The 22,226-nt window shown below is 41.2% G+C and overlaps 1 protein-coding gene across 1 annotated transcript in view; it reads right to left on the bottom strand.

The window, feature by feature from the left end:
• CSMD1 (CUB and Sushi multiple domains 1) overlaps window positions 1-22,226 on the bottom strand; it is a 1,688,220-nt gene that overhangs the window by 544,719 nt on the left and 1,121,275 nt on the right. The window contains exon 9 of the mRNA XM_070364228.1: window positions 13,042-13,163. Within this exon, the coding sequence (XP_070220329.1) occupies window positions 13,042-13,163 (122 nt within the window). The remainder of the gene's footprint in view (window positions 1-13,041; window positions 13,164-22,226) is intronic.

Raw genomic sequence — 22,226 nt, 5'->3', positions numbered from 1 at the left:
AGACTCTACTGAATATACAATTTTCATTATAACTATGTTTGTTAACATCCTCTGCTTCCCTAATCATGACTTCTGCATTGGTACAGCTCTGTTTTCAGAATTTTTAGTAAAGATACTGAAGTTCTTCTTGATGATCCATTATGCTTCTCATAGCTCAGAACTGATATTAAACCAAAGGATGGTATTTTATTCCATGTGATACAGATACTGATACAAGAAGCACTCTGTGGCGTGCATCTCAGCACTTCCGTGCTGAAGGCAATGGGCACAGATAGGATGTTCTGTTGATACTGCTGCAGAGAAGGAGCCAGTTCCATCTCCATGTTGGAAAATCTTTATTTACCTTGCTTTTCCTTGATTTTGTTATTATAATTATACTTAAGAGCTTGCCTCTGAGGACCCTGCTCCTCTGTTTGACTATAAACTAAAGTGTCTTTCTTCAGCTCATAGAGAGATAATTTGTCCCTGCCCACCTGTGAATAGAAGAGATTAACACACCCCACCCACAAAGGCCTCCAAGGGCTGGCCATTCCCTTGGAGATATTTGTAAAATTGAAGACCCTTTCACTTCCCAACTGCCTCTTCTTCTCTATTCTGCCTTTTGACTTTAGTTCCTCCTTGCTTCTTTCTCTCTGGCTCTACAAAAGAGGGCCACCCAAGATGGACAGGTCATGGTGGAGCCTTCTGGCAAAACATGGTCCACTAGAGAAGGAAATGGCAAAGTACTTCAGCATTCATGCCTTGAGAACCTCATGAACAATATGAAAAAAGTTATGATACTGAAAGATGAACTCCCTAGGTCAGAAGGTACCCAATATGCTACTGGAGAAGAGCAGAGAAATAGCTCCAGAAGCAATCAAAAGTCTGAGCCAAAGTGGAAGTAACTCCCAGTTTTGGATGTGTCTGGTGGTGAAAGTAAATTCTGATGATGTAAAAACCAATATTGCATAGGAACCTGGAATGTCAGGTCCATGAATCAAGGTAAATTGGAGGTGGTCAAACAGGAGATGGAAAGAGTGAAGATCAGCATCTTAGGAGTCAGGGAACTAAGATGGATGTGATGACACTTACACCTACTACTGTGGGCAGGAGTACCTTAGAAGAAGTAGAGCATCCTCATAGTCCACAAAAGAGTCCAAAATGAAAAAAGGACAGAATGTCTCTGTTCGTTTCCAAGGCAACCATTCAATATCACAGTAATCCAAGTCTCTGCCCCAAGCACTGATCCCAAAGATGCTGAAGTTGAATGGTTTCATGAAGACCCACAAGACCTTCTAGAACTAACACCAAAATAAGATGTCCTTTTCATCATAGGGGACTGGAATGCAAAAATAGGAAGTCAAGAGTTACATGGAGTAACAGGCAAGTTTGGCCTTGGAGTACAAAATGAAGCAGGACAAAAGCTAGCAGAGTTTTGCTAAGAGAACGCACTGGTCATAGCAAACACCCACTTCCAACAACATAAGAGGCAACTCTACACAAGGACATCACCAGCTGGTCAATACTGAAATCAGATTAATTATATTCTTTGCAGCTGAAGTTGGAACAGCTCTATACAATCAGCAAAAACAAGATCAGGTGACAACTGTGGCTTAGATTATGAACTCCTTGTTGTAAAATTCAGACTTAAATTGAAGAGAGTAGGGAAAACCACTAGGCCACTGAGGTATGACCTAAATCGCCCTCCCTTATGATTATACATTTCAAATCCTAAAAGATGATGCTATTATAAAGTGCTGCACTCAATATGCCAGCAAATTTGGAAAATTCAGTAGTGGCCACAGGACTAGAAAAGGTCAGTTTTCATTCCAGTCTCAAAGAAGGGCAATGGCAAAGTCCCTTGGACTGCAAGGAGATCAAGGCAGTCAATCCTAAATGAACTTAACCCTGAATATTCATTGGAAGGACTGATGCTGAAGCTGACTCAGTGGAAAAGACCCCGATGCTGGGAAAGATAGAAGTCAGGAAGAGAAGGGGATGATAGAGGATGAGATAGCTGGATGGCATCACCGACTCAGCTAGGCTGTGAAGAGGAGGGACATTAAGAATCAGACACAACAGAACTACTGAACAGCTACAAAACAACCTGGCATCCAGACCCTGACAAGATGGTTATTTTGAGGTGCTCGCCTGCCTTGTTTTTTGTCAGTCAGCTCCCCAAATACAGTCCCTTTTTTTGTCTTAACCCTTCGCTTCTCGGATTCATTGGCCTGTTTTGTGGTAAGCAGAGCTAGCTTGGACGCGGTAAAAATATGAGTATGCTTGAGGTGACCTGGGCCCCCTGGTCATCCCACCCTGCAAATCCCAAGCTTGATGTGAGACCCTGAAGGTCCATCCTTGTTGAACTCAGGCACATACTTCCTGAATTCCACAGGGGCAATGACATTCCAAGTGTTGAATGGGAAGGAAATGTTATGGCATGTGTTTGAAAAAATGATATCATGTGAATCCCTGAAAGGAATCACATGAACCTTAGAATGAGTGACAGAGAGCTTCTCTATAAGGAGGAACTGAGTCTCTCTTAACATATAAGGACAAGGATGGGATTTCCCATGGCAGGGAGGGCTATCTGCAGGGAAAACTGAGGTATGCTTTGGAAGAAGAGATGGAGTGAATTACTGGAAACTTAAAATACACACTGACACAGAAAACCTGAAAATGATCTAATTATTGTCTCTATGGCACTTTTTTTTTTTTTTTTTTTTTTTCTATATCAGGTTAGCTTACACAACCTGGGCCAGATAGAAGCAGAAGGTAGTGTCAGGAATCATTTAACAGGAGGCTTCCTGTGTGCTGTTTTGGATCTGTCAGGAATTCTCTGTTCCTTATTAATTTCTGAATATTCAGGAATTAACAGGAGAGGCAAGCCTCTCCCGGGGTCTGAGGAATCCAGGCATTTCCTTTGTTAGTTTTTCTATACGGTGATAAGTACCCTCTTCCTTTTTATGAAACGTATGGTAAAAGTGATTATTTACAACCCTCTGTCTTTCATATGGATGACCTCATGTTTCTTTGATTACTTGTAAGTTTTCATTTTATCTCTGCTGAAAATAGCTCTCTTATACGACAGTATAAATACCTACACAATGTTGAGTAAAACACCTTTGCTTCATCAGAGCTTTGGTCCCCGTGTCTTTCTTTCTCTTTCTTTCTCTCTCTCTCTCTCAGGCTATTTCTTTGGAGCGCAGAGGCCCTCTGAGTTCACTTTCCTGCCCAGGCTTCTAAGACCCTCTTGAGAAGGCGTTCTGAGCTTTCACCCCATCGAGAGGGTGCCTGAGGCCTCCGTGAACAGATCAAGCCCCATGTCAGGGACTTTATTGGTTTTCTGCATAAACCAAGGAATATCAGCCTCTTTCTCTCCTTTACTTTCTTATCGTCGACTCTGGACCACCAGGTTCCGGTCCATAAAAGGACCTCAACAAAGTAGGGCGATGGCTCAGAGCAGCTGGAGGAAAACCTGAAGAGTGCTGCTAACTGGGGTTGGCACTGGACTGAGCGTCCAGGAGCACACGATGGCACTGGGGAAGAGCTTCAAGGCGGAGCTCCACGGTCTCCACTGTGTCCCCTAGACATGGCCAGGAGGACCTGGGGTGATCCTGGGAGAGCACAGCTGATTTCACCCCGAGGAGTCAGCTGGCCCCTTCCCTTGAGGGGCAGGGGGCGGGGTGGGGGGGAGGTGGAGCTCTGGGAGGCAGGGGCAGGGCAGTGCCTCAGGATCTGAGTTGCACACCTGAGCTCCACCTTGAAAATTCCACACCTGAAGCGACTTATTAAAAGCCTGCTTCACTGGAGATTGTACATAATTGTAGCTCATTTACTTTAATCCTACATCAAGATAAACTTGTTTTACATATTCATTTAAAAATATATATGTATACATACATTTGCTCTTGGAAACTTTTCATTCAAAGTGAGTTTTTTTTTTTTTTTCAAATACGTACCAATCATAATTTGAATTTTCCATTCATTTAATTATCTATATATACATGCCAGATGTTTTTCTACGAACTATATAATAGTTGAGCATTTTAATCACACTTTATCTGTACAGGACTCTGCAAGTCAGGCAAAGTCATAGTAAAGCAAGTATTTAAATAGATCATGTTTTCCTGGTGTTAAATGGGAGAATGTTAAAACTGGTGATTTTAATCCAGGCCAAGGACAAAGCATGTAACATATGAAAGTTACAAACTTACATGCTTTGCCTGGTGACTCAGATGGTAAAGAATCTGCCTACAATGCATGAGATGGAGGTTCGATTCCTGGGGTGGGAAGATCCCCTGGAGAAGGGAAAGGCTACTCACTCCAATATTCTTGCCAGGGAAATCCCATGGACAGAGGAGCCTGGCAGGCTATAATCTGTGGGGTCACAATGAGTGGGACACAACTGAATGACTAACACTTTCACTTTCAAGGACAAAGCACGTAAGATATGAATGTAGCTACCAAAGTTATGCTCTAGATATTTTAAAATCTGTATTATTCCACATATACATTGTATGTAAGACTCCTCACAATACCCAGCAGGACCAGATATTGAAACATTTCAGAATCCTAAATTCCCAAAGTGGATTTTCTAAACATGAAATATTTAATTAAGAGTACTTGTTATAATTTAAGTAAGAGTGCTTGTCATGATAGAATTTAGAAGGGATTCTGTGAGATGATATAATTGGTTCACACTTCTAGTAAAGTGAGTAAAGCAAAATGTTCCTATTATACACAGAAGAATTCAAAGTCACTCTTTCTCTTTTAAGGAAACCACAAAACAGTGAAGCAGGTGCTGGATATGTCTGCTGTTAATGAAAATAATTGCATTCTCCATTGTGAGCACTTGGAAAGAAAGGTGTGATTTCTTCTGCTTCTGCTAGCTGGCAGGTTTATTCAGTTCCAAGTACAACTGCCCAGCATCTGTCCACTGAGAGACGACCAGGGGGTAACTGGGTGTGGCTTCCTCCACACTGCCATCACCCTCAGGGGGCCCGCTCCTGGTGTTGACAGCCATCAATGCTTCACACTTCAGTGCAAACCCATGGAAACAATCCCCAAGTCATTAACACAGTCTTTCAAATACACATGCCAAAGCATTAGAGGACTGTGAAGACAGCAGAACATAGTATCCAGACCTCTGGAATATTCTCTTTTTAAGTCTGCATATTGGTAGGAACAGTTGGGTAACAGGCATCATCAAAAATACAAAGCAGCTTAATGAAAGCAACAAAATATGGGGAAAGTCAACTGCTTGCAAAGCATTACCCACAACCAAGCTTAATAGCAACAAATGTACCTTTTGTGTTGCAGACAACAAATGTTGCTAAGCGAATAATATTCTGTTTATAATGCAACATTTTTGTTTACCATATTTGGCCATTTTTAAGACCTAAATAGTATGTAGATTTGTGAGACTGGTGGCTTGGAAATAACTATATCTATTTAAAAACAATAATTATGGCACTATTTTCTCTGCCTCGTTGGTGATATAAAGCAATGCGTGCTCGTCCATTGCCATAGCTACTTATTCAGTATCAAATGGCCATCATTATGGCTAGAAATTCAGATGTAAGAGAGACTTGCTTGCAAAAGATAAAAACTTATTCATCCAAATCAAGATTCCCAAGATATACCATGATATTTTGTACCATTAAGAGAGAAGCAAACAAAATTTCAAAACTCTTAAGATAAATTGTTATTTTAGCTCTGAGTTAGTCATGAACTGGTCAAATCTATTTCTGTTTGGGGATTTTTTCCCCCTCTATTTTGGGGAATTTGACCATTTCTTCTGCTTTCAGTTGCAATGCTTGAGTATGAAGGTTAGCTTTTTCACTTTAAGATAGTGAAAAAAAGAAGAAAAAAACAGAACCGCTTCTGCTTCACTTGTGAACACTTTTCCATTTGTCTTCTAATAGAGTGACATAAAAGTCTTTGGAGGGCCACCCAATTTTTACAAAATCAGGATCTGAGTACATGAAAAACACCAGGTCATATATTAGAACAAAAATATACATCTGGGTTATGTCCAGGTGGCAAGCATTACAGAAAGCCTTCTCCACCTTTCTGTCCCTAGGACCAAGAATCAAAAGTTTGTTAGAGTTTTTCTGTAAAATCTTATGGAAAAACCTGAATGAACTTTGTGGCCAACTCAATACAATTATTGATGCCTACATGAAGCCTTTGTCTACATCTCCACAGGCATTCTTCACCTCTTAACATAGTCTGCACACTACTAATGCTGTCTCCATCATGTGTGTGTGAATGTATTATACACACATATGTGTGTATGTGTATATGTGTGTAATTCAGTTTGGCTTAAAAATGCAACCAAATCAAAAGCACACACCTTGTTTTCTATTTTTTTTTGAGTGCCAAGAAGAGATATAAAAATAAGTAAATTTGACTTAAGAAATTGAGTCAGAGCTGAGCAAAATGAAGACAGAGCAGATGTGTCTGAGACAGAAAAGACAGGATGTTGAGAAGGGCAAGTCCAGAGGCCTGAGAAGGAAGCAGTCACTGGAACCCAACGCAGTTCAGGAACGGAGCTGCAAATACTAAACAGTGATGATCGGGAGGACGCTGATGACAAAAGAGCTGGTTCAGAGGGGATGTCCTGGAGAGTGGACAAGGACCAAGTAACGGATCCTAACAGAAGACGGATGATGATGACCTAGAAGAATCCAAGGGAGCCTCGCCGAATGTGCAGTGAAGGGAAGCTGGCAGGGAACCGGCTTTCCCTGCAGTGGGAGGAAAGCCCACTGACAAAAGTCAGTGACCTTTGAGAAAACTGAGGGGACAGTTAAATAGACCCCACTGTGGCATCTGTGAGCAAAACACAGGGTGCGATGAGGTATGACATTTGACCCTGGCTCTCCACTGATCTGTGGCTCCCTCAGTGAGGAAAGAAAACCCAATGAACTATATCTATTCAAATTCCACTTCAAAACCTCTTAAAATGTTGTGAATGCAGACAAATGCCTTTTCTGCATCTGTATGGATTTGTTACTTCAAATTATGTACAAAATCCACTGAATAATAATAAAAGAAGTGAACGCTCCTTCCTCCCAAAGGGCACTGATAAACAGTTGTATTTTCATACAAGCAGTGAACATAAAGCAAATTTTCTTATTTGTCTTAAGATATTGAGTTACTTATTAAGTTACTCATTGGTGTATAAATTGCTGTGACTAGTTCAGTTCAGTCACTCAGTCAGGTCCGACTCTTTGTGACTCCATGAATCGCAGCATGCCAGGCCTCCCTGTCCATCACCAACTCCTGGAGTTCACTCAGACTCACGTCCTTCAAGTCAGTGATGCCATCCAGCCATCTTATCCTCTGGCGTCCCCTTCTCCTCCTGCCCCCAATCCCTCTTAGCATCAGAATCTTTTCCATGAGTCAACTCTTTGCATGAGATGGCCAAAGTATTGGAGTTTCAGCTTTAGCATCAGTCCTTGCAAAGAACACCCAGGACTGATCTCCTTCAGAATGGACTGGTTGGATCTCCTTGCAGTCCAAGGGACTCTCAAGAGTCTTCTCCAACACCACAGTTCAAAAGCATCAATTCTTCTGCGCTCAGCTTTCTTCACAGTCCAACTCTCACATCCACATATGACCACTGGAAAAACCATAGCCTTGACTAGATGGACCTTTGTTGGCAAAGTAATGTCTCTGCTTTTGAATATGCTATCTAGGTTGGTCATAACTTTCCTTCCAAGGAGTAAGCGTCTTTTAATTTCATGGCTGCAGTTTCCATCTGCAGTGATTTTGGAGCCCCAGAAATCAAAGTCTGACACTGTTTCCACTGTTTTCCCATCTATTTCCCATGAAGTGATGGGACCAGATGCCATGATCTTAGTTTTCTGAATGTTGAGTTTTAAAGCAGCTTTTTCACTCTCCTCTTTAACTTTCATCAAGAGGCTTTTAAATTCCTCTTCACTTTCTGCCATAAGGGTGGTGTCATCTGCCATCCCTTAAATAGATCTCGAATCCATTTTCTTCTCTCCAAATCTGATGTTGTTTCTTGTTCTGATTTAGGTCCCTATGCTCAGTTGCTCATCTGTGTCCAACTCTTTGCAACCCCATGGACTATAGCCCTCCAGGCTCCTCTGGGCATGGAATTTTTTAGGCAAGAATACTGGAGTGGGTTGCTATTTCCCCCTGCAGGGGATCTTCCCAAACCAGGGATCAGGTCCATGACTCTTGCGTCTCCTTCCCTGCCAGCCAGCTTCTTCACAAGCAGCACCTGGGAAGCCCCACGTAGGTCCCTCCTGTCTCATAATTGAAATGAAGTCCTGAGGTCTCCCACTTCCAATCTTGTGACCTTCAGATCTGTGCAGGTGACTGTGGGCAGGATGATGTCCTGCCCTCATGCCCTGCACTGACACCTGGCAGCAATAGCTGCCATGCAGGTTCCACTTACATCTCATTGAATGTAGTCAGTAGTGATAATGAAAGCAGGACGGGGAGGTGAGGGAGGCGGAACTGAGAGGAGGTGAGGAAGGAGGCACTTGTGTAGTGTCTGGAGAACTGTGTTCAGGTGCTTTACACTGACTTTATGCTCTTCACAACAACCTTCAGAAGTGGGAGCTGTAAACACCATAAGGACGCACTGGGGTTCAAAGCTGTTAGACATTAAACATCTGTTTTTCATATCATACACCTAGTCTGCAATATTTTGTTATAGCAGCCTGAATGAACCACATAACAGAGTTCAGTGGACGAACCACATAAGACAAAGTTTAAACACCTTAAATCACTTCAATCCTGAGTTTAACACCAACAAAAACACTACTCTCTGAAGAGCTCAAATTAAAATTAGGTACTGAAATTTTGCCAGCCAAATGTATTAGAGAAAAACACACGCACAATATCCACATATCAAAGGATTCTAAGGAAAGCTGTCTTCCATGTTTAATCCTTTCAATGAAAACCCCAGTGATAAATGTTTGAGAGCATTTGCTCAAAGTTCCCATAATCTGTGGTTCACTAACCATAGATTACTTTCTTAAGAATTTGATCACAGGCATCCTCAAGAGTTTTATCTCAGAAAATATGGATAGTTGAATGTACCTATAATGAAATATATTAATAAATATCATAATACTGTGTTAATTTTTACTGAATTTCTACTGGGCTAGTTCAGCAAGAACAATACAATTGAGTGTTTAGAAACCCACTTCTCTACTAAAGTGAATCTTCTTGAGGAACTATTTCTTTTAAACTTTCTGCCTACATAGCCTGTTTTCCTAATATATGCATATTAATATAATACACATATTAACACATATAATTCTCCAAATATGCATTATATATAATGTGTATCTTAACCTAATATATATTATGATAATTATATATATAAACAAACATATGTAAGTGAATGGATTTAACTTGGCATTCCACAATCTTATATTTACAACATACTTTACTAAGAGACACAACGAACTTCCTGCAATGACTACTCTGTATGAGCCATTTTATGTTAACACTTGGTATAAACTGACACATGGAACATGGTTATATAATTGTCAAAGCAGGTCTAAGACCAGGAAAGAGTGTAAGTCACCATGAGAGGGCTAATCTTTCAACAAAAAAGGAGTTTATTAACTCATCTCTCATTGACTCATCAATTTGGAAATCAATTTTAGATTTCTATTCTACCCTATTTCTTAAAAATTTACAAAGCATGTCAAACAACAAGCCAAGGTGTACCAACCCTTCTTGTCTAGAATGCTGTTAGTATTCTAGCAAGAGCTGTTGTCTGGAAATTTTGATGTAACTGTTCTTTACTGTTATGCTCAAAATGTAATATACCTTCATCACCACGAACTTAATCGGGAAACCCCCTTATTTGGAATGTCTCCCAAGGAATCAAATTAGGCCTAATTATGCTTAATGGCAATGTCTGCTGCTTAATTTGGATGGTAATTCTGCTTAATTGAGATGCCTTCAGGTGTCTAAGTGGTGCTCTTGTTTGAGGATCCGTGTGAGCCTATCCATGCAGAACCGTTGCTTGTTCTCTGAGCATCTCACCAAAGTAAACGAAGGAAGGCAAAGAAATTTCTGGAGCAGTGTAACACAAAATTCCTGAAATTTAACTTGTTAATTGCTATGTGTTCAGAGTCAACAAAATATATACGAAGCCTTTACAAAAACCTATGTAAGTGTGCACAAACATGAGAGAGAAAAGTGAACTTGTATAATGAGAGAAATCCATAAACCCAAACTGCATAAATTCAGTATTTCATTTGTCATTTTGCAGCTTGGCCAGGTTTTAAAATCAACTTCAAAATACCAAGGAAAAAATTTCATGAGTTTTAACTAATGTTAGCCCACTGGTGTCCAGTGGAACAGGAAGATAATGGGACGTGAAACATTTCAAAAGCAAAAGAGGAATCTGGTGATAACTGAAAACTCTTCCCTCGACCTCTTGCTTATCTGTGTGTGGTAGACATGACTTGTCACCAACAACCACTGGCCCTTTCTCTGACTTCCAGATGGTTCTTTCCTCCAGCTGCTCAGTATCTTGAGCATGGACATCTAGCTCAGGTGGTCTTAAGGGGAGCATCTAGGAGTTTCTAGACAATTCCTGCCATTTCTCAGGAAGACATGCAGTGTTTCTTCCTTGAGCATTGAACGTGATGGTATGGTAGCATCTTGTGACCTGAGGGGCATGTGATCATTACTCAGAGAGCAAAGCAGAGAGAAAGGCACACACCAGAGCCCTCAGCTTCTTAATTAAACCTGGAATCTCCCTGGCTCTGCCCTTTCACTGCACGAAACAACATTTCCCTAAAAACGTTTGGCTTTTAGTCAGCTCTTCTATTATCTACAGCCAAGAGCATCCTATCAGAGCACTGAATAACCTACCGCTTCATTTCCTTGTGGTACTCATCAAAGTGATAATGGAACAGATAGCTGCAAAAGAAATGACTCTTCTTCCAGGAGGAAGAAAGCTGACTAAGAGGCTATCAGAGCTCTGCAAAGAGCACACATGTTTCTATCCTGAAATAGAAGTAAACAGCTCTGAAATCTTACCTTCCTGGGTCTCAGCTTCCTTGCTGTCGAATGAAGGGTTTAGACAAGAGTAACTCTAAGCTGCTGTTGTCTGCATAGAGATTTCGGTCATTCTAGTACATACAGTGTGGACAGAGAGTGTCGCCTGCCACGTCAGTAAATGAAGGATGTTGTGTCCATCAAGCCCCCAGTCTCTGCCTCGTGGGGGCACTCAAGGTGGAGGAAAGCAGGACACTGGCCCTGGAAGGTTAAGATGGGCATCCAAGCAGGGATTCCATTGAGTCCAGGCTCTGCATCTTCCCATGTATAGAAAAGAGCTAAAATTCACTGAATTCAAATGTCCACTTTTCTTCTATTAACAGTAATCTTTTGATGTTTGACTACCTATTTTTCCCAAAAAAACTGCTATATATCCTGGTTCCTCCCTGACCTGCCCTGAACAGCCCCCTGCAGTCATCTGAGAGCCGTCTCATGGGCGTACATCCTCCGTGCATGCATGCCTGCTTTGTCACTCAGTCGTGTCTTCTCAGTCAGAGAAGCCTGACTCCCAGGCTCCTCTGTCCATGGGATTCTCCAGGCAAGAATACTGGAGTGGGTTGGCATTCCCTCCTCCAGGGGATCTTCCTGACTCAGGATCAAATCCACGTCTCCTGCATCTCTTGCATTGTAGGCAGTTTCCTTACCACTGAGCCACCAGGGAAGCCCCTATGTCCTCTGTATGTCCTCCAAGTGACACTAATCCTCAGCTTTCCGGTTGTGCCTTTTTTCAGTTGACAATAGGAAAGACATAGAAACACTGATATATAGGGGTATCTTTCATATAGAAAAATATTTATGATTATCCATATGTAATCTGGATGTAAATGAATTTTAAACTATTGGGAGTGAGTTAACCAAATTCCCTGAAGATTTCATCTGGAGCTTCTGCTTTCGTGCTGAAATGCCAGGGCATCGTCCATATAAGAGTTTAGTATTTCAAAACTTGACGTGGATACCTCTGCTTGCAAGATCACCATCACTGATGGTGGAGCCCAGTGCACCGTCCAACGGCCCTGAGAGAAATGTGATGCTGCCAGCAGGACTCTCTTCGGCTCTCTCTGGCCTCTCTGCACAATGTCACACTCATCCCAGGTTTCGGCAGCTAAGGACACACCTGGGAATCCCGAGCTGACCTCTCTGAGGGACACGCATTTGGAGATATAGCAAGCCCCTCACTCTCACTGCACCCAGAGCCAAACCCATTCTGTCTTCCCTTAAACGGCTGGTTTCTGAGGCCCTTTCCCTGTTTCCAGGTAGAGAGAACTCAGAATCTAATTGTTCCAACCTGGGATGATTAGGAGAATAAAGAAGGGTGTTATCATCAGTAATTATGCAAGGACAGTGGATGTTCACTGGGAGTCCCCTGGGAGGCTGGACCTTATGTCCATTCTGGCCAGGGTTTCACCACCCACCCCAAAGCCATTCTGGATTCCTTCTCCTCTCCCCTTGCAGCAGGTGCCACAGGGGAAGCCATGTGTACAAAGTGTTAAGAGAATCAAGACCACCTGCCCACGGATCGTCCTCTTTCACTCCCTACATTCCACCTGGAGGCCATCGACTGATTACTGACTGCTACTGCGATAAAAAGTTCTCATCACAATAAAAAATATGTTAACTATACAAGGTGATACATGTTAACTAAACATTGCAGTAACCAGTTTTCAATATAAATACATATCAAATCATTATGTTGCACACCTTACACTAAAACAATGTTGTATGTCAATTGTTATATGACAATCAAGCTGGAAATAAAACCATAACATAGAGGTAACCTTCAGAAGCAGTAGGAGGGAAGCACACTGAGAGTACTTTATAACTGCATCCTAGACAGGCTTTCCAACGAAGGCGGATAGACTGACGTGCCATGAAGCAGCAGATTTTCAATTCAAACAAGATGTAAGGGTGTGTGGCACTCACCAGGTTGTTCATGGTAAACAGTTGCCATGGTAGAGAGTTGAGCTGCTCAGATGTACAGAGGGGAGCTGAGAGTCTTACCTTGTCAGGGTCCGTCGTAGTGATGACCCAGACACAGTGAGCATTGTCTTCGTACTGAACCGGGTAATTAGGAGAGGTAATGACGCCACTGGGCCCACGCAGATTTGATCCACATGTTCTTGCTAGAAATATACAGAGAGGACGTTATTTTCTACAGGATTTCATTTGTGTGGTGAAGACACAAAATGCACATGGAACTTCAAGTTAGCTCTTGTGTGACTGCGATAAAAAACTGTGAAATCAAATTGGCAAGTAGATTTTGCTCAGCCTTTGGAACCTTTGCTTGGTACTTGCAACGCTTACCTGGAAATCTTCTTTATCACGTTTCCCAAAGCGTTACCCTTCACAGAATGAGCTGACAACAGCACCTTGAAGTGAAGTGAAGCCGCTCAGTTGTGTCCGACTCTTTGTGACCCCATGGACTGTAGCCCACCAGCCTCCTCCATCCATGGGATTTTTCAAGGCAAGAATACTGGAGTGGGTTGCTGTTTCCTTCTCCAGGGGATCTTCCCTACCCAGGGATTGAACTCAGGTCTCCTGCATTGCAGGCAGGTTCTTTACCATCTGAGCCACCTGAGAATCCCGACAACACTACCTTGACAATGTCAAACCAAATTAACCCATTTTGGGCCCCATTCTGACTCCTGCAGAGAGGGTCTGATAAGGCGTTTGGGTGCACACAATGCAATACGAATTCAGGAGACCAGAATTAACGTCTCAGCTATGCCTGACAGGATATGTCCTTGCATAAGTAATCCCAGCCTCCACAACCTCAACCTTTCTATTTTTAAATTTATTTACTTATTTTTGGCTGCACTGGGTCTTTGTTGCTGCTAGTGGGCTCTCTCTAGCCGGGAAGAGTGGGAGCTACCCTCTAGCTGCCGTGTGTGGCTTTCTCATTGCCATGGCTTCCCTTGTTGAGGCTCCCGGCTCCAGAGCACAGGCTCAGGGGTGGTGGCGCTCACCCTTAGTTGCTCAAAGCCATGTGGAATTGTCCCAAACCAGGGATCAAACCCCTAGCCCCCTGTATTGGCAGGCAGATTCTCAACCACTGGACCACCAGAGAAGTCCCTCATTCTTTCTATTTTACATGAGAATGATGCAAGGGATGATATTTAAAGTTCCTCTCAAGCTTTAGATTTTATTCTATAACAAATTATATCACATGCAAATTACAACTTAAAATACAGTTGAAAGTATGAAGAAAGAAAATAGAAATGATGACTCCCAAAGGAAAAAGAAAATACCTTAAAATTGAAACAGCGCATAAATGGCATGACCCAATAAAAACGACCAAGTTTTGAATACAAAAATATTTCAATTGATCTTCTCTTTAGAAAAGGAGAATTTTTTTAATGAATACTCAAGTTTTGGAAATCAAATGTCATCCTAAGCTCCATTCTTAACATTAATAATTTGAACTGTGTTTGAGAAAAGAGTGGAGGAAACTAAACTTCATAAATAAGCACTAATGTAAGAAGTTCGGGTTCATTTCCCTAAGATGTCATATAACATAAACTGACTAAGCTGCCATCCACTCAAGAACAGACTTTAGTCATCGCCCGTCCTACCTTCCCTCTGTCTTGCCAGCTGAGCTTCGGTACAGGTCAGGCGCTGTTCCAGGAGACTAAGCTGCAGCATGAAACAGAACTGGCCTCTGACTCCCAGGGGCATCTTGCAGAGGAGGAGGCTGAAGAAACCGTTTAATCAGGCAGTGCCTAACTATTCCCTTTTCCATTTATATTGATGTAGCAATAATGTCAATATGCCTATTTCTAATAATATTTCTTTTTTGTCAGTATTAACCTACGAATCTCTTTCTTAAAAGACTGTGAACCCCTTGATCTTGGGAAAGCATCCTTCCTTCACTGTACATCCTCAGCACCATATCTAATGTCGATAGTTGTGGACACAAAAAAATGTGAGAAAATGACTTTAGACAACCTTTTTGTTACTTGATACTAGCTAAGAATTAACCTACTAGACACTGATTAACAAAAACATGAAAGCTATCTTTCAAAATATTAGCACTTGCTTTCAAATGAACACCACTGTGCAGCTTCACCCTCCAAGGGGTCTACTTCCAGGAGTGTGTTCCTGAGAGGATCATGAACTTCGGATCCACACTTTAAAGTATTCTAATATTACCAGTTGGAGAAGGAAATGGCAACCCACTCCAGTGTTCTTGCCTGGGAAATCTCATGGGCAGAGGAGCCTGGTGGGCCACAGTCCATGATGGGGTAGCAAAAGATTCGGACATGACTGAGCGACTAAACGGCAACAACAATATTACTGGTATTAATTAGAAAAACCTTAAAAAAACAGTTTACAATAAAATTTGAGTCAACTTACCTTTGTGTTACACATTCCTACTTTGTGAAATTTCATACGGAAGAGCTGACAAACACAGTGTAGTGCAAGTAAAGGAATTTTGAACTAATATTATCCAAGTGCTAGTCTAAGCATTTCAAACTTAAAGACAAACTCATCTGAAGGATGTGTACTGTGGGGAACTAATGTGCTACATTCCCGCTGACAATTTGTACTCCTCCCGTCATTAGCTCCAGCTGCCACTCTGCTGGAAAGTTCGCCAAATCTGACAGCCCGTCGATGGCCATGGGTCCCAGTTGTCTGCTTTGAAGCCTGACCTCTAACTTGACTTATGAAATTCATCTTCATAAAATTCATCTTACCCACTGCTTGGGGAGACAGGATTATTAGTGATTATATTTTTAGAGAGATAACTATTAGTAAAATATTCATAGGAAACTAGCGCATTTTCTATACTCTGTGTTTCATACAGAGTGAGTTGTGAATCCAGTCCCTTCAGAGGTATTTCTCACCAAAAGTTGTCAAATTAATATGCATTTTTTTTCTTTTTCTTAGAACTGTCTGTATTTTTTGTAGTACATTTTCCTAATAACTTTTGATTTTTTTTTCTACTCATTTAAAAGAATGACATCAAAATAATCAGCTGAAATGAAATATGTGAGAATATTCATGGCAGGGATTTTGTTTTGTTTTGTTTCGCTTGCGATGTGTAATCTCAACAATTAGAACAATTCCTGGTACTTAATAGTTACCCCCATAAATACTTATTGCTGCAATTTTGGAGTAGACTGATAGTCTAAGTAGTTAGTTCTAATCCTCTTTCTTGGGGAATTGTTGACACTTTTAGCTGGTACCTCAGTCTTGATTTTTTTAAGTTGTCCACATTCTAATTGTCTACCTCTTCATCATGTGATGCAGAGAAGGCAATGGCACCCCACTCCAGTACTCTTGCCTGGAAAATCCCCTGGATGGAGGAGCCTGGAAGGCTGCAGTCCACGGGGTCGCTGAGGGTCGGACACGACTGAGCAACTTCACTTTCACTTTTCACTTTCATGCATTGGAGAAGGAAATGGCAACCCACTCCAGTGTTCTTGCCTGGAGAATCCCAGGGACGGGGAAGCCTGGTGGGCTGCCGTCTATGGGGTCACACAGAGTCGGACACGACTGAAGTGACTTAGCACTCATCATGTGATGATCCTATCATCATCACACCAATTACAATTCATTAGGTACTATTTTCTTGTATCAAGCCTTTGCTACTAGTCACAACCACAAGATTTGCTATTGGTGACAACCCAAAGTTCAACCTCCCATGTGTAGAGTCTCTACCAGATAATAGCAACGTGTCTTGAGTTACCATGATCTCTGTGTGCCATTCTCCAAGTATGCATAGAGGCTGAAGTGCAGACTGGACATTCTCTTCTACATCTCCTGCAGACACCCTGTCTGGGGTTTTCTCTCTATGCTCTGGCACTGTGGCAGAAAGGCTCAGACTAAGCTGCGATCTCCCTGAGCTGCTGAGAGGGGGCAGCAGAGCGAACGTCACTCCTGCCTGTCACTCCCCTCTTCTTCCTTCCATCAGCTTCCAGCACCATAAGGCTAATTGTCTTCCATTGCCTTCACTCTCTATCATGTTTGTCAAACATCCAGGCTTTGAGAAGGATAAGAAGAGCCAGAGAAGAACACAGAACAGCCACAGAGATTACAGGTAAACCGGGACTAAAGCTGCACTGCAGTGTATCCCATGAGTGAACATCAGCAGGCCAGATTTTTAAGCAAATCTTAAAAATGCTTAATAAATGTTATTTGATAATAACCATGATCTAATTAATGTACATTTAATGTTACTTATGTGACAGTGTTCTAAATTTGTAAGCTCTGGGAATGATTGTGGAGGGAGTTTCTGCCACCGGCCCGAGGGTCATGCTCAGTTAGGATGGTGAGGGTGTGCAGACCCTTCTGCAGAAAGTGGGCGGGTGGCCTCAGTTTATCTACTAACCACATCTATGCTGCTTTGCAAGCTGCAGTTTGTCGCTATAACTGAGTACAAACTGGACTGATGATCAGAAGACTGTATGATTTGACTCTGAAGCTTTCCCCCCTTGCCCGTCTCTCTCCACTCCTGGACTCTGCTGACTCCTCACTCCTCCCCAGAAGGGCTGTGCAGCTGTTCAGACACTACAAGGCTTAGTGACCTGCTCTGATTGTGATGAGCAACCTCACTGTATCCTTGGAGACCAGGACCTGCTTCCCAAACAGTTGCTTCTGTGCTAAACACATATTCAATTAGTCAACAAAGTATCTAATTAAGCAAATAATTAGGTAACTACAATATGCCAGTGTCAAGCAAGTCTTTATAGCAAGATATAAATACATTCCCATAATGGAAATGTATACACACATTTACACATTTTAGAGTTGAGTACACACTCGCCACTTTCTGCTCTTGCCAAGGCATTCCCCCGTGTCTGAATCTTTTTGGAAATATAACACCTAACGTAAAGTAATTTGCACAGAAATCTTAAAAATGCTTAATAGATGTTCTTTGATAATAACCATGATCTAATTAATGTACAGTTAATAGTACTTATGTGACAGTGTTCTAAATTTGTAAACTCAAATTTTACTTATATCTAATGTGTTTTTAAAATTAAACTAGAATTTAAAAAATGATCCCTGGAAATATAACATATAAAGAAGGAAAGTGGAAAGGGAGAAGAAAACTAACCAGTTTTAAATGCCAATATGTGCTATTTATCCATTAATCATTGAGTATTTATTAAGTATAACATGTATTTGTTTCACATGATTTATCTTACTCAACTTGAAGTAGTAATTTATCTATTTATGTTCAATCAGTTCCGGGAATCTTTGCCATTCTATAGTAACTACTTAATGAAATTAAATTGAAGAGAAGAATATTCTAATTGATTAAACTTAAATTAATAGGATATCTGGACTCAGAAGCTTTTTAAAAGCAAATTAAGAATTATATTGGAGAGTGTGATTCTTGTAGAATTTAAAAGAAAATCACCCATTTTATGTCCATATCCAGACTCAGCCAAAATGGAGAAAGTATGCCAGAGGTTAAGAGCTTGCTTTTCTGAATCACTCTTGAGTTCCAGATCTGGTTTATGAAGCTATCAGATGTGTTATCTTAAATTATTTAATTTTAAGCCTCTCGGGTAATCCACTTATTATAACAATCATAACTTCATCCACGATTTCTGTAAGGGTTGGAGGAAGGAATGTAAGTAGAACACCGCACACCATAGCACAGGTAGTAAAAAGAAAATGCACAGTGAGTGCTCACTGAGAGTTGGGTGCTGTTTCCAGCACAGAGGATGCAGCAAAGAGAGAAAAACCTAAGCTCCACGCCTGCATCAGGGGATTAACCACACAGACGTCTAATGGCAGGAAGACACTCGATTTCTGCAGGAAAGCAGAGTCAGGGTTCACAGAGCATTTGGAAGAGGGTGGGCACAGAATGGGCACGGAAGGGTTTGGATGAGATGACATCTGATGGTGGGTGCAGGATGGAGAACCACCTGGGGGTCTGGGGGAGAAGCGTTCCAGGCAGAAGGAAGACAACAAACGCAGGCAGGCTGTCAGAAACACCCCAGGCATGTTCTAGGAGCATTATTAGCACCCAGTTAACACTGGTTTCCTGGAGAAGGCAATGGAACCCCACTCCAATACTCTTGCCAGGGAAATCCCATGGACAGAGGAGCCTGGTAGGCTGCAGTCCATGAGGTCGCTAAGAGTCGGACACGACTGAGCAACTTCACCTTCACTTTTCACTTTCATGCATTGGAGAAGGAAATGGCAACCTACTCCAGTGTTCTTGCCTGGAGAATCCCAGGGACGGGGGAGCCTGGTGGGCTGCCATCTATGGGGTCGCACAGAGTCAGACACGACTGAAGCTACTCAGCAGCGGCAGCAACACTGGTTTCCAAGTCATTTTATGTCAGGTGAATTTGAGAGCAGTGGCATAAAAATACATGACTTTGTTATCTTCAGTAACTTAATAAGAAATAGAGAAAAACATGTTTTTCTCCCAAGTGACATTCAAGTAAAGAGTACATATCCTTAGAAGTCTAGAAGCGAAAACAGAAATTTATCCAAATTCACTGGAATTAAAGTAAAAGTTAAAAGTGTGAGAAATTAAGAGGTACAAAATTCCAGTCATCAAATAAATGAGTCATAGCTTAGGGAATATAGCCAATAATACTTTAATAACTTTTTATGGTGATATATGATAACTAGACTTATTATCATGATAATTTTGTACTTTATAGAAATATGGAATCACTATGTTGGGTAACAGGAATTAACATGGTGTTCTAGGCAATTACACTTCACATACAAAGTCATAAAAAATAGATGAGATTTGTGGTTACTAAGGGGTGCAGAACAGTGGAGGGGAGGATTGAAAGAAGGTGGTCAAAGCTTCTAGTTATGGTACAAAGCTCTAGTTATGAGACAGATCAGTCCTAGGAATGTAATGTACAGCGTGATAAATGTACTAAATATACCAATGTCTGTTATGTACGAAAATTCTTAGAGTAAATCCTAAGAGCTCTCAATTAAGGTCAATTCCTTCCTTAATTGACTGATCTGAAATCTTACAATATGTGCATGCTCGGACCATAGGCATTTTATTGCATTTGATAGATGGTTGGATTTAGAACATGTGGCTGAGATAATCAATATAAGGTCTGCTTTAAAAGTTCAGAGTGCATATATATATTTTTTGTTATATCTATGACAAAGAAGTTGTTTTCTTTTCCTTTAAAGTGTATGTTTCTTTAAATCTATGGGCTCATAGTTACCTGACATAATAATCAGTATTAAAATACAGTCTTCAAATTGGCTCTGGACCCTTAGTCTGGTAGAATGAAGTCATCTTTTAGGTATAAATGGTCTTTCCACTACTATTTAAAAGGTCATTTCTGTATGGAGAGGAAATATGAGTAGGGAAGATTACACTGTAAAGTTCTCAGTAAGTGACAAGTTAATAAGTTAAGGATACTGCTGGGCTAACCTGACTTGGAATCCTGAGATAATACTAGCTCTATTCTGTGACCCTCTGAGGCTCTAACTGGCGTCCATGCAACCACAGTTACAACTGCAAAAGCCACTTCACTTTTCTTATGTGCCTTGTCAACTCAGACAACAACTAAAAATATTAATTCCACAGATTAATGTTCATTAGCATTAAAAGAAATTCTCTCTATATACCCCGCTCAAACACCGATGGAATAAATGCCAGCTGAAACATTTTACTCAAAAAAATACAAGTGCATTCTCTTCTTCTCTATTTTGTTTGCTTATTTAAAAAAAAAATATCGCCAGTTAAAGATACTTATACAGTTTCAAACAGCTCATAATATTTTACCCTGTGAAAAATCATAATGGTTGTTTTCATATCCCTAAATGAAGTAAGTATAATTTTAAACAAGATCACTTGTATAATTACTGAGCTATGGCAACCATTCATCTGTGTGCTAACAGGAAGAAAAGGTAACATCCCCCATCCTCAGGGTTAATTAGCTAATGTAAGCATTGGCTTAGGACCCAGTGTCCAGATGTGAACAATACCTCCTGACTCACTGCAATTTATCAAATGCTTCTATCCAATAATCCTCCCATGGAGAAGGCACGATAATTACTTAAGAGTTAGAGACCCTTCATGAAGATCGGAACCTTGAGAATCAGCCCTTCCTTAATTGACTGATCTGAAATCTCATAATGTGTGCAGTGCTTAGACCAGGGGCATTGTATTACATTTGATAGATGGCTGAATTTAGAACATGTGGCTGAGATGATCAATATGACGGCTGCTTTAAAAGCTCAGAGTGCGTCAGGAATACCCCAACTGTACTGCTCACCTCTGACTTACAGTGGATTACGGCAGTAGCACAGAAGGGAAGACGAACTTGAAAAATTGCCCTTGGTGTTTGGAATCTATGGATAGCTAAGTAAATACTCCTGTATTCTGTTTTGTGTAGCATGAAATAGTATTATGCTTCATGTTATCCATTTCCCCCTACACTTTAGACAGCTAAAGCCATCTTTAGAGAATAGTCATAAAATCTCCACTTCAATAAAGGTTTCTCAGCTCTTCTTTAGTTGGGGAATCAGTCATTAAAAGCCAGTAGAGACACTATTTAAAGGAGGGGATGATGACAGACACAGGGTTCCTAAACATTGCCAACCTGGAAAATGGATGGGTTTTAATAGGAGAAATGAGGGACACCAGCCAGGAAACTGCTCGTGACTCAGAGAGACCAGTTCTGCCCGTCACACCCACAACGGTGTTGGGAGCTGAGAAAACTCGGCTGAGAGCAGCAGTGAGCGCGGCACTGTCCATGGTAGCCACCAGCACCTCTGAAGATGGAGCGCTTGAAATGATGCTGGTCTGAGCCGCGCTTGAAATGATGCTGGTCTGAGCCGTGAGCATAAAATGCACACTGAATGTCCAAGACAGAGTGTGAATAAAACAAAGCGGGAAGAAAAGGTATCTCCTTAGAGTCTTTTCAACTATACATTAAAATAATTGATATGTTTAGGGTTAAATAATATTCTTAAAATTAACTGCACCTGCTTCTTTTCCAATCTGGCTACTAGATGCTTTTTTTAAACAATTTATTTATTTTTAATTGGAGGATAATTGCTTTACAATATTGCATTGGTTTCTCTCATACATCAACAGGAATCAGCCATAGGTACATGCATTTTCTCTCCCTCTTGAACCTCCATCCCACCCCTCTAGGTTGTCACAGATCACCAGATTTGAGCTCCCTAAAATTAGATCAGTGGCTTGCATTTTATTTCTGGCTGAGAGCCCTGCT

This window comes from Bos mutus, chromosome 27, assembly GCF_027580195.1.
Source record: "Bos mutus isolate GX-2022 chromosome 27, NWIPB_WYAK_1.1, whole genome shotgun sequence".
NCBI classification, from domain to species: Eukaryota; Metazoa; Chordata; class Mammalia; order Artiodactyla; family Bovidae; genus Bos; species Bos mutus.
This window is presented reverse-complemented; position numbering and strand designations above follow the sequence as displayed.